Here is a 13,435-nt window from a genome sequence, read left to right on the forward strand (position 1 = left end):
GAGGAAGAAGAGGAGGAGCCTCTTCTCGATGCATGGGCACGCAGAGCTGCCAAAAGGCAGTAGTGGCTCCTCAGGAGGAGGTCTCCTCGAGAGTAAGGCTTGGGGCTAATTGGCCACTCCCTTAGCCTATTTAAGGAGGAACGCCGACTGAAGCAATTTGCAGGGAACAACTTCGTTCACATACCTTCGTGTCTTGTCTTGCTTATCAGCTTCCTGCAAATTGCTTCTGGGCATTCTGCCAACCAGTAAGCTTTCAGTATTATTCTTTGAATTCTTGGCGGCTGTTAATGCAGTTAATTAACAGCCGTTGTTGTAAAAAACTGGTTTATTGTGTAAACTAAGGTTTGAACAGAATTTGTGTGTGCTGCGTTCTTTGGGGTCTGTAGCTGGGGCAGAACAGATAGTAAGGAATGTTTAAGGATTTGCTCAGAGCGTTCTTGTTCAGGCGAATCAGATTCTCCATTCGATTTGCCCCGTTTTATGACTTTCCTCGCCACAGTTGTTAAGTGAATTGCTGCCGTTCTTAAATTAGTAACATGGTTCTTAAGCGAATCAGGTTTCCCCCATTGACTTTGCTTGCCAGAAGGTCGCAAAAGGGGGGAATCACGTGACTCCGGGACACTGCGATCGTCATAAATGTGAGTCAGTTGTCAAGCGGCTTTGAACTTTGATCATGTGACCGTTGAGGAAATGCTACAGAGGTCGTAAGTGTGAAAAACGGTCACAAGTCACTTTTTTCAGTGATGGTGTAACTTTGAACGGTCACTCAATGATCTGTTGTAAGTCGAGATCTATCTATACTTCATTGAATTATGCCAAATGTTTTGGTTAATACCAGTAAACAACTAACTATCTTAAACGTGAGTTGCCAGTTGTCAAGCATCTGAATTTTGTTGGCGTGTCCATAGGGATGCTGCAATGGGCACGTGTGAAAAATGGTCATAAGCTGCTTTTTGCAATGTCCTGACTTTGAGCGGTCACTAAACGAACTAAGTCAAGGACCCCTTGTGTTAGTACAGTGCTTCCATGGTGAAGGATTTGCTGGTGACATGTCTGTCGCCTGGGAGACACGCAGTTCATGCATCCCCATGAAGTTGCCCACCAAAGTGGTACCCATTTATCTACTCGCAGTCACCTCCTTTCAAACCTCTGGGTCAGTGGGAGCCTGACCATGTGATGGGATGTTCCCCGCCCGGCAGCAGTAGGTCTCGAACATGAGACTGCCGATCATCAACCCAGTGTTCTAACCTCGTGAGCCGCTGCGCACCTTCCGTTATCAATAAATAGAATAGAATTATTTATTGGCCAAGTGTGATTGAACACACAAGGAATTTGCCTTTGGTGCATACGCTCTCGGTGTACATAAAAGAAAAGATACATTCATCAAGAATCATAAGGTACAACACTTAATGATAGTCATAGGGTACAATATATACAACATCATATAATGTGTAAAGTAAAAAAAACAATATGAGGGTAGAAGAGTTACATAGCAGCATAGTATTTTTAATACCTTGAATAATCAGAATATTGCAGAAGATAGGCGCCAGCGTCATCCTGAAACCAGCTATGAAATGTATCCCCTTATCGAACAGTAAATATTAATTGCAGGGAGACCTACTCAGATCAGGTAACGTTGAAATAAATTTATTTTTTATTTTTATTTTATTTCGAATTTATATACCGCACCTTCTCCCGAGGGACTCAGGGCGGTGTACAGCCAGCTAAAAACATACAATACAAACATTAAAAACAGTTAAAAGGATATATATTAAATGTCAGTATTTGTCTGCTAGATTCTTTTTAAAAAAGAGGATGCTCTTAATTTTAATCCAATCACGTGCAAGTTTTGTGGTTTATTCTTTTCCGTGAACACCTGTGTTTTTCTTTTCTTTTGCAGTGTTTTCTCAAGGGCTGAAAAAATCCTCCCTTGAGCTTTACGGCTTAATTTGTTATGGGGAGCTGAGAAAGAAGATTGGGGGCTGTGAGTATGCTGTTTTTCGATGCCATGAAATTAGAAAGTATGGAAAGCTGCTCTCTTCACTGCTGCGGAAAACCCACTTCCCAACCATTTTGCCAGATGTTTCTAATTTTTTTCCCCTCCACAGTATTTTGCACATCGCTCTGCAGTGTGCATTTCTCTTGGCTTTGTGTGGGAGAGATTTCCAAGCATCATCTGCAGTTTGCTCTTTCAATGCAGAGTAGAAGGAAGCAGAAAACACGCCAGGAAGCATCTGTTATTTGTGGGTGTCATTTCACAAACAATGAGAAATCTGCTCGTCCTTGCCTTAGCAGAAGGATTAAAGAACTACACAAGATGACTTCTGCAGAATTGAAATCAGGGATCATATCTGACTACAGATTAGGAATGGAAACTAAAATGCAATTCTGAGTAGCTTTCTTTTTAAAAAAAACAAACAAACCACAATCCTCTCAGTATCCGACTTTGTCTCATCTAAAGTGACCGTAATTTTTTTTTGTTACACTTGGTTTTATCACACACTCTGATCAAAATTAGCAAATACGACTTGTCCTATTTAATCATTGGAAGTAAGGAAAGTTTACTTCTTACTTCCAATGTTTATTCCTTATTTCCTTATTCCTGCTGGAATTGGGTATGTCTAGTTTAATGAAAAGAAGAACTGGGGGTGACATGATAACAGTCTTCCGATATCTCAGGGGCTGCCACAAAGAAGAGGGATTCAAGCTATTCTCCAAAGCACCCGAGGGCAGGACAAGAAGCAATGGGTGGAAACTAATCAAGGAGAGAAGCAACCTAGAACTAAGGAGAAATTTCCTGACAGTTAGAACAACTAACCAGTGGAACGACTTGCCTCCAGAAGTTGTGAATGCTCCAACACTGGAAGTTTTTAAGAAGGGATTGGATAACCATTTGTCTGAAATGCAGGGGGTTGGACTAGAAGACCTCCAAGGTCCCTTCCGTTATTCTGTTCCATTCCATTCCATTCCATTCTATTCTATTCTTTGGGCTAATTAGGGAAGCCTTGATGTAGAACCTATTACATTTCTCGCTGGATAATGATTCCTTTGAGGAACTTTGTCTTGTGTTGAAGGAAGGCTGCCTGTGGTTGTTGCAAGAAATGGTTTGTGTCCACGTTTGATTTTGCAAATATCTTGGGCCAATTCTAGTGGACACGTGGATCTCCATGCTACATCTTTTATATTTCCTTCATTCCAAGACCGTTTAGGCTGTCGCTTAGCTTTTCTTCCGTTTCCTTTTACTCTAACTGTGCGAAGTCCTTTGTATGCAATTAAATGGCATGACGTTTGATGCCCAAAATGCTTGTTTCTAGAATAACACGACGAATCTTGCTCCGTTGATTTTTAATTAAAATAATATCCCTCCCCCTAGGAATGACAGTTTTGTCGTGATAAAGATGGCCCTCGACCTGTTAATTATTTTGTGCAGTCATCTTTCGTTTTTGATATTCTGCTCATGATTCGATTTTTTTTTTCATATTCTTTAAAGGTATGGATGACAAAAACGCAGCTAAGCTCAATGAGCTTATCCAAGCTGGGTGAGTAAGTTTTTTTTAAAAAAAAACATGATATCTGTCATGAATAAAGGCGAAGATACGTGTCCCAGGATAACGTTTCAGGATCCAATCTGGATTGGTCACCGAGACCAGAGGTTTGGTCTTCCAAGCTTTCGGAAGTTTGGAGAAGTTCCTTGAAGATGAGCCTGAGTGCAAAAGCTCGGAAGACAAAACCTCGTTGAACGACCCAGATTGGATGATTGCTTCTTTTACATCTTTCATTCTTTCACGATACAATGATGTTTGTTACCTTGTACTCTGTCAAGTGCCTGATGGAACTTATTTCAGTATATTTTGCACGTGGTAAGCTGCCTAAAATCTTTTGGAGTGGGGTAACTATCATTCATCTAAATACGTAATTACATTAATGTGATCGTCAAGAATGAGCGAATGTTTGCTTGAGATTTTCAATGAGAAAAATTGTCCTGCCCTTGATTTGGACCCTATAAAGACAAACGCTACGGGAAGGGAATAGATTGTGCCAATCACAAAGATTTTGTCTACTTTCCTGTTGGTGTCCAGTGGTTAAGGCACCAGGGTAGAAAACAAAAGCGTGTGAGTTCTAGTCCTGCTTTAGCCAGGAAAATCAGCTGATGATTTTGGGTCCATCACCAAGCGATGGTGAGTTCTAGTCCTGCCTTAGCCAGGAAAACCAGCTGGGTGACTTTGGGTTCATCACCAAGAGATGGTGAGTTCTAGTCCTGCCTTAGCCAGGAAAACCAGCTGGGTGACTTTGGGTCCATCACCAGGAGATGGTGAGTTCTAGTCCCGCCTTAGCCAGGAAAACCAGCTGAGTGACTTTGGGTCCATCACGAGAATAATGGGAGTTGTACTCCTGTCTTAGCCATGAAAACCAGCTGGGTGACTTTGGATCTGTCACTCACTCTCAGCCCAATTCGCCTCACAGGATTATTTTTCTTGTGGAGAAAAGAGGAGGGGTGTGCGTTGGATACCTTCACTCCCCTTGAGTTATTTGTAAAAAAAAATACCAGTAATAAAGGCGGGATATCAATAAATCAAGTGAAATAAATCTTCAAGCATCTCACCCCCTTTTTAATATTCTTTTCAGAGCCACAACGGTTCGCTACAAAGGCAGGAACCTTCGGATCAAGGCCCCCATGTGCAGGGCTCTGAAGAAGCTCTGTGATCCAGATGGTACGTCGTAAATTCTGGGCAGGAAAGCCGCCAGCTGGCAGGGAGGAAAACCCTGTATGCCATCAGTCGTGTGACGCTCACTGTTAAAGGCAGATGGCGGGAAGGAACATGGACCAGAGAAAAAATTTGACACGTGAACTGGGCGTGCATTTTATTCTTAAGTCTTGGGAAGCTGTCCGAATGGTTCGATAATCCATCTTTTAAAATTTTCTATTACAGGCAGACCTCGAATTATGACTACAACTGATCCCAAAATTTCTGTTGCTTAAGTGAGACATTTGTTGAGGAGAGAGTTTTGCCCCCTTTTACGACTTTGCTTGCCGCCATTGTTAAGTGAATCAGCGCACATGTTACATTAGTAACGCGTTTTGTGAAGAGAATCTGGCTTTCCCCCATTTGGCTTGGCTTATCGGAAGGTCGCAACAATGGGGATCGCATGACCCCGGGAACCTGCAACCGTCATAAATATGAACCAGTTGCCAAGCGTCTGAATTTTGGTCGCATGGCCCTGGGGATGCCATAATGGTCATAAGTGTGAAAAACTGCCATGAGTCACATTTTCAGTGATGTTGTAACTTAGAACTGTCCCTAAATGTTGTAAGTTGAAGACCATCTGTATTTTGTACCTATTAAGCTATTCTGGGTTCATATTCTAGTTCTATATTTCGGCCTCCTCGACCTTCAAATCATACAGCAGTCCCAGGGGTAATGCACCTGACAGGTAGTCCTCAACATATGACTCTTTAATGATGGTTCAAAGTTACAACAGCCTTGGAAGAAACACCTTCCTTATGACTGAGATCCGTGATGGCGAACCTATGGCACGCGTGCCCAAAGTGGCACGTGGAACCATGTCGCCAAGTCGTAAGTGCTATTACTATTTTAATTGTTCTCCTTAAACTGATGCTGCAGAATCAGACGGACACGGTTCAGGATCTGCTTTGTGTTTCCACTAGATCAGAAAACGATTTAATTCCCTGATACGGGTTCTCCTCGACTTTCAACCATTTGTTCTAGTGGCCTTTTGAAAGTGTAATAACCCTGAAAAAATGTGACTTATGACTGGTTTTGAAACTGATGGTCCTTGCAGCATCCCTGTAGCCAAATAATCCAAATTCAACCACTTGGCAACTGATTCATATTTATGACGGTTTGCAGTGTCCCGGGGTCATGTGTGATCCCCCGTTGCTACCTTCTGACAAGAAAAAGTCAGCATGGGAAGCCAGATTGACTTAACAATCACCTTACTAATTTAACAGCCTCAGTGGTTCACTTAACAACTGTGGCAAGAAAGGTCGTAAAGTGAGGGAAAGCTCAGTTAATAATTGTCTGGCTTAACAACAGAAATTTCAGGCTTGATTAAGGTCGTAAACCAAGGATTACCTATAGATTGTCCTCTGGATGTGTGATTTCCCCAAGCATTTTGCCTAACCGGGCTAGCAGGTAGGATTTCAGGCATCCGTTCTGTCCTATAGGTATAAGTGATGAGGAAGATCAGAAGCCTGTGCGTCTTCCCCTGAAGGTCCCTGTGGAACTGCAGCCACGGAATAACCACGCGTGGGCCCGTGTGCAGAGTCTGGCCCAGAACCCGCGACTCAGGTACTTCAAAGGCTGGCTGTGGGAGGTGAATGGGTGGAGTCTGGAGCCTTGAAATTGGATTCGCAGCAACAAGCAAAATAAAGTGGCTGTCTCCTTTGAGCAGAGAATTTGGGGTGTTGCTGGCATGTTCTACAAAGCACCGTATTTTTCGGAGTATAAGATGCACCTTTTCCCCCCCTAAAAGAGGCTGAAAATTTGGGTGCGTCTTATACTCCGAATGTAGCTTTTTCGAAGCTTTTTTTCATGCCCTAACTAGGCGCTAGCCGAGTGAAGCGATCTCCCCCAGTGCTTTGCCTGCTTTTCTCATTGCTGCTTCCTCTCAGCTGTGCCTTAGATGCTGTTTTTTATCCCCAAGCAGGGGATTAAAAACTCAGCAAACTAATGTGCTGTAGCTGACCAGACTAAGGACGCTAGCCAGATGAATACCTGGTAGGCAGATTTTTTTCCCTATTTTCCTCCCTAAAAACTAAGCTGCGTCTTATACTCTGAAAAATACAGTATTTGAACCATTAAAAACAAGAAGAGGAAAAGATTGTAGGATTTCCCCCCCCTTCCTGTTAAAATAGGTGTTTAAGGACCTCCTATCCTGTCCTGCTGTTTTACGCTAAGGTTTTATTTTCACTCTACTTCCAGTGAAGTAAAAATGGGAGTAATAGAATAGGTTGGGCTGTAGGTAGAGTTGGGGAAGGGTGATCTTTGCTTTGCTTAGCTTATCTAGTGAGACTTAGTTCCAGGGGTGGGCTCCTGGGGGTTCAGGCAATCCTGTAGTCAAGGATCGCTGGGGTTCAGCGAACCCCCAAATGCCACCCCTGGCTGGCCACGCCCACCCTGCCCCGACCCTCCCAGGAGTCTTCACGCGGCCCGTTCATCATTCCAGGTAAGTGCAGGGGCCACGTGGAGGGTCTGGGAGGACAAAAAACGGGTAGTTTTTTGGTACCGGTAGTTCCAGTAGTCCAGAAATGAGTCTGTTTCCACCCTCTGGAGGGCCTCTGGACCCCAGGGGAAGCAGTTTTAGCCCTCCAGAAGGCTCGAGAGCCTCCGGAGCCTGGGGAGGGCGAAAAACAGGCCTTCCAGAAGTCTGGAAACAGGCCTGTTTCCGGCCTCGGGAGGGCCTCCGGACCTTGGGGGAAGCAGTTTTAGCCCTCCCGGAGGCTCGAGGAAAGCCTCTGGAGCCTGGGGAGGGTGAAAAACACCTCTCCCCCCCCTCGCCTTGGTGCAGGCGGCCGATTAGGCCACGCCCACCATGGCCACGCTCACCCAGCAATGGGGCAGCGAACCCGTTGCTAAAGAATCTGAAGCCCACCCCTGCTTAGTTCCCTTGCTAACAATATCCCTCATTTTCTGATTCTCCTATTCTTTCTTCCGTGACTTGACAGAATGATCGTGGAGCTGCATCGGAAGGTATCCAGCCTGATAGAATTCCTGAAACAGAAATGGGCTCTCCACGAAGTGCGTATCGTATCCTTTCTCTAATGCAGAAGTTAGTGGGATGGAATGTAGTCTGGATTCCCATGAGGGAGGGAGGGAGGGAAGGGCTGCATTCCAAAGGAAGCAAGAGACATCGCAGTTAGAGAGTTCGTCTGGGAGAAATGAGATGAAGACAGCTCCTGCCTAATAGTTCCCAGAGTATATGTTTAATAGTGCAAGTAGTCGGTTTTAATTTGGCAAGATTTCTGTCTGTCGTTTAGGAACAATGAAGGAAACTGCTTAGAACAACCTCGACCTGGGTGGGGCAGGGTGGGCGGGCCCAGCCAGGAGTGGGCGGGCCCAGCCAGGAGTGGGATTTGGGAGTTCTCCGAACAGCACAGAATCTTAGCTAGAGGTTCTCCCAAACCCCTAGCAGCCCATCCCTGCAAGCTGCCCCTTTTTGCTTCTCCACACCCGTCTTCCTAAACCCCCTGCTCACAGAGGAAAACACTAGCCGAGAGGCAGCTGCAAGATTGCAGAGATGCTGAAACCAGCAGCAGCTATTCCGAAGAGAAAACTACGCTTCACCTTTTCCCGGGGGAGAACTGCACGCTGACACCCCTGCCCGGGGTTGCCCGTGTGGTACACTCCAAAGCTTTCTGCACAGTGCATTGGCAAGAATCAGGCCGCTGCAAGCAGAGCACAAAGGATATCCACCTGTTGCCCCCTGCCCAAATCCTGGGCATACAGAGCGGTCAGGGGACAGCCAGAGGGCAGGTGAAATACTCACGGGGGGCAGAAAGTAAGGGCGGAACCAAGGCCGAAACTACTGCGGAAGCGAATAGAACTCCTACTCAGTTGATCCTTGATCCCGTCGCGAACCCGGAAGATTGCTCCTCCGAAGCTGGGCTTGCCGAAGGAGCATCCTTGGACCCCAGCGTCGCCAGCCATCTGAACAAGCCGCCTGCTGGGCTTCAGGACCCAAGCGGGAGCCTGGAGAAGTCCACTCCGGTGGCTGAGAGCAGAGAGGCGGCGCCCGCCGTTGCCTTGCCCGCCTCGGTAGACACCAGTGGCAGCGCCAAGTGCAGTTGTGCCGATCTCCCATCGGATTTGGAAGAACTGTCCCTGCTCGATCCCTTTCCCCGTTACATGAAGTCCTGCCACGATCTGATCGTCCCCGAGAAGTGTGTCTGCGCGGAGAAGATGGATCGAAAAGAGGTGGTTGCTGTGCCGGGAAGTTCTCCTCCCGGGGGGGTTTTCCCTGGCGGCACGGAGACTAGCCACCGCAGTCCCACACACCAGTTGGGGAGTGGCAGGGTGGACTTGCCCAGTGTTGGTCCATCCACTTCTGAAACTCAGGCCTTCCGCTTCTCCGCACTTCAAGCGGAACCGTGTGTGAAGGAGCTCCCTGACGCAGTAATGGAGGATTCTCAGGAGAAGCTCAACCCCTCACTGCCACCGCCGCCTCCACCACCGCCTCCACCGCCACCTCCAGCTCAGGGACAGACGGCCGCAAAGCCTCTCAAGGATGACCCCAGCCACCTCGCACAGCAAGTGCGAGAGAAGGGATGGAGCCTGCGGACCTCTGAAAGCCTTACCTTGGCTGAAGTCTACCTCATGATGGGCAAGCCGAACAAATTGCAGCTAGAATACGATTGGCTGGCAGTCTTGGGGCAGGAAACTCAGGATGCCGGGGAGCCGATCGCCGAACCGAAATCTGCTCCTCCGTCGGCCGCTTTTCACAAACAGAAACTCCTCAATTGCCTCTTGAAACTCATCTCTTCTGAAGTGAACCCCAAACCGGTAAGTCTCTGTTTGGACTCATTAAGCGCCCTAGATTCGACCGTGTTTTCACCCTCTTAAGTCAGGGGTCCTCAAAACTTTTTTAAACGGGGTCAATTCACGGTACCTCAGACTGGGTGGGTATGGCTAGATGGTCATGTGACTGGGTGGGCATGGCCAATTTAGCAGTCCATTAAACCAGGGGTCTCCAACCTTGGCAACTAAGACTTGTGGACTTCAACTCCCAGCAAAGCTGGCTGAGGAACACTGGGACTTGAAGTCCACAAATCTTAAAGTTGCCAAGGTTGGAGGCCCCTGCATTAAACAATACACACAAATTAAACTTTAATTTGTTATGCTTCTGAGGGTGGAAAGCAGATTAGTGAAGGGATGTGGCTGCCTGGGGATGTATGAGGGACTTCTGTTTCTGTGTGGGTCTCTCTCTCCCTCCATCTCTCTGTCTTTCGAGGCTGGGGAGGCCAAAAAGGGGGCCATTTTTGGCCTCCCGGAGCCTCCGCGCGTCCCGTTGTTGGCCTCCTCGGCCTCCAGAAGGCAGGTGAGGGCCGACGGTTAGGTGGGGTGATGTGGGCGGGGCAGCCTCGTCCCACGTGGGCTGGATTAATGGCTTTGGCGGGCCGTAGTTTGAGGACCCCTGTCTTAAGTCATCGTAACAGATCCCGTGAATGAGTTTGGCTGAAGGTGACCTCCGTCTTTCCCTGTTATTCAGATGCGGCCTTTAAAATCTTTTACAACTGGCTTGCAGCTTCCCTCCTCTGCTTGCCTCTCTCCTCTGAAATAATGACTTTAGGAAATAGGATTATTTGGAATAATTTGGATCTTCTTTTTAAGCTTATTTGCAACGGTGGTTAATATTGGCATCTACTGTCCATTGCCACGTAAAAAAAAAAAAAAAACACCCAGAAAAGGCAGAACAGGGAGAATTTTCATCATTTTTTTTTTTTTAGTTAGACATAATCCTCGCTTAACGACCAGAATTAGGAACGGCAATTCCGTTGCTAAAGTACTGCAGTAGCTAAGACAAAATTCACATGACCATGTCGTACCTACCTCATTTCCACTTTTGCGATTTCACTTCACATATACCCAGCCCAAAATTATGATTGTGAGAGATCAATTTTAGGTAGGTAGGTAGGTAGGTAGGTAGGTAGGTAGGTAGGTAGGTAGGTAGGTAGGTAGGTAGGTAGGTGTGTATATATATATATATATATATATGTCTTTTTTCCTTTTTCGTAGGCTTTTATGTGCATATTCTTTCTAGCCAGGTTCCACCTATGTAAGCTAAGTTGTTCTACAGCCCTAGTTCTGTGAAATCTCATTCACAAGTTTCTCCCAAATTGCAGCACAGAGTTGTTGCTTTTCAGCAGGATACAAAAAGCCCAGAAACTTGTGAATGAGATTTCACAGAACTAGGGCTGTAGAACAACTTAGCTTACGTAGGTGGAACCTGGCTAGAAAGAATATGCATTTATATATATATATATATATGTAGATAATGTGTGCAATAACCAAAACTGATAATTCATACATATGTAAATGTATAAATATAATGATCAATTTTGGGTGGGCGCACCAAGGTTTTTATGAGGCCTACTGGGTTTCTAGGGTAGCCTTTAAAAGCTTTTCAAAATTCGGCAGCCCTTGACTTAAGGCAAACGTTTCTGGACCCCTGGGCTAGACCGCGAGTGAATTAACCGCTATCCTCTCCCACTATGGTAGTTCTGAATGTTCTTTGGAATAGCTGTTCTTTAACCTTGGATGATGATGATGATGACAAAGAAGATGACAATGATGATGGTTTGAAGCACCCTGCAATTGAGACTTCACTGCTTCCTTTCTAGATCCCCGAAATGAATTCCGTTGCAACCTCCCCCATCAAGCCCATACAAGAGGAGCATGCTTTGACCCCTCCCGGGAAGGTGATTGCCATTAGCACCAGGAGTCCGGGCTGTGCTCGCAATCAACCTGCGCTTCATAAGAAGACCTTTTCCCCCAGTGCCACTCCCAACTCCTCAGGTGAGTCAGTCATACAGTGTTTCCCTGAAAATGAGACCTCCCCGGATAATAAACCCAATTGGGCTTTTGAACGCATGGGATAAAATAAACCCCCCTCCCCCTGAAAATAAGCCCCTCCTGAAAATATTTAAACGCATGCGCAACCGGTCCCCGCCATTTCCTCTGGTTAGTGTTAGGGAGACAGAGCTGGAAATCAGGTAAGATGGCAAGACAAGCCCCGTCTTGCTCCGTGTGCCCCAAAATAATAAGACCTCCCCGAAAATAAAGCCAAGCGCTTATTTCGGGGTTCAAAAAAATATAAGACGGGGTCTTGTTTTCAGGGAAACACAGTATAGAAAACCTGTCCACCCTGTGGCGTGTCCACATCGACGTGCCCCTTCTAAATTCTGCAACCTAGGAAGTCTCCAGATTTGGGGAATCTCTCGGATTCATTATTCGATTGGGCAATGTGGTCCAAGAGCCATTTTCAAGTTTGGCGTTTGAGGAAATCATCCTGTCGTTTGGAATTCGACAACTTGCAGTGAGCTGTCGATTTTGTCAGTTCTCCGAGAACAGAACTGAAGAAACCTTCTTAGATGAGAGCGAACCGTTTTCGAAGGAAAATTAGCAAGTCCAGTTGCCTTTTGGAAAAGCACCTTTGGGGGGGGGGGTGTCTGAGAGAGGTGTTTCTCAACCTTGGCAACTTGAAGACTTCAAGTCCCAGAATTCCTCCAGCCAGAATTCTGAAGGAATTCTGGGAGTTGAAGTCCAGTCATCTTCAAGTTGCCAAGGTTGAAAAACACTGCTCTAGTAGGGAGGTTTCACTCATTCATTTCCCTATTTCCTTGTGATGTAATTCACACCTTCCTGCAGATCCATACAGATTTATGGAAGTACTTCCAAGGTAAAGGTAAAGGTTCCCTTTGCACATATGTGCTAGTGGTTCCCGACTCTAGGAGGCGGTGCTCATCTCCGTTTCAAAGCTGAAGAGTCAGTGCTGTCCGAAGGCGTCTCTGTGGTCATGTGGCTGGCATGACTCAACGCCAAAGGCACACAGAACACTGTTACCTTCCCACCAAAGGTGGTCCCTATTTTTCTACTTGCATTTTTTTACATGCTTTCAAACTGCTAGGTTGGCAGAAGCTGGGACAAGTAACGGGAGCTCACCCCATTACGCGGCACTAGGGATTCCAACTGCTGAACTGCTGACCTTTCGATCGACAAGCTCAGTGTCTTAGCCGCAGAGCCACCACATCCCAAGTTCCAAGACTTTTCCTAATAAAAATCTTCCCTGGCTGCCCTTCTCCGTAAATCAACACTTAATGTCTTTATGACAGGTTTCCGAAATCCTTCTAAACCCCTCTTGGTGGCTAGTTCTTCATGTTCCAGCAACCCGGATGCTGACGGCGGCCTCTTTGCCATTCCCACAACCCTCCCACCAAACAGCAGGCACGGGAAGCTTTTCTTGCAAAACAAAGAAGCAGACTTGAGCTTCCGCCAGCGCTTGGACACCATCAGTGTGAGTCTTAAAATGTGTAAATGTCACGTTAAGAGAAAAGCAACCCAGTCTTCCTCGTAGCTGGTAGTAAAGTTAAAGCAACTACCAGCTCCAGGTCTCAGTCTTGGTCATCATGTTAAGATTTCATGGCATTTTATGTCCTTTATATGTTACGGTTTACAGCTGTGTTGTTGGGGAACGAGGCAAAAAAATCTCAGGTTTACACAAAATTTGGGAAAGAATGAATACAGAATTCCAGCCCGTAGGGAATCACATTGCCTGCTTCTTCCTCTGCTGTTACATTCCTGTTTTCTCCATCATCAAAACATATTTTGAAGTCCTCACTTTCCAGGCAGAACCACACAATCTGAAATCAAGTTTCTTTGTTTGTTAAATGTATTTGCCATCCATCTCACTGAGGGGT

The 13,435-nt window shown here is 46.2% G+C and overlaps 1 protein-coding gene across 3 annotated transcripts in view; it reads left to right on the forward strand.

Annotated features, from left to right (window-relative positions):
* Nucleotides 1-13,435, forward strand: part of CRAMP1 (cramped chromatin regulator 1) — a 52,805-nt gene that overhangs the window by 17,602 nt on the left and 21,768 nt on the right. For all 3 annotated transcript variants that reach the window (XM_087878389.1, XM_060692931.2, XM_087878388.1), the window contains exons 5-12: nt 1,901-1,984; nt 3,491-3,539; nt 4,627-4,712; nt 6,188-6,311; nt 7,688-7,769; nt 8,220-9,521; nt 11,360-11,534; nt 12,851-13,032. In XM_087878389.1, the coding sequence (XP_087734515.1) occupies nt 1,901-1,984; nt 3,491-3,539; nt 4,627-4,712; nt 6,188-6,311; nt 7,688-7,769; nt 8,220-9,521; nt 11,360-11,534; nt 12,851-13,032 (2,084 nt within the window). The remainder of the gene's footprint in view (nt 1-1,900; nt 1,985-3,490; nt 3,540-4,626; nt 4,713-6,187; nt 6,312-7,687; nt 7,770-8,219; nt 9,522-11,359; nt 11,535-12,850; nt 13,033-13,435) is intronic.

Source organism: Pantherophis guttatus, chromosome 14 (assembly GCF_059756535.1).
Source record: "Pantherophis guttatus breed Tessera chromosome 14, ASM5975653v1, whole genome shotgun sequence".
Taxonomy (NCBI): Eukaryota; Metazoa; Chordata; class Lepidosauria; order Squamata; family Colubridae; genus Pantherophis; species Pantherophis guttatus.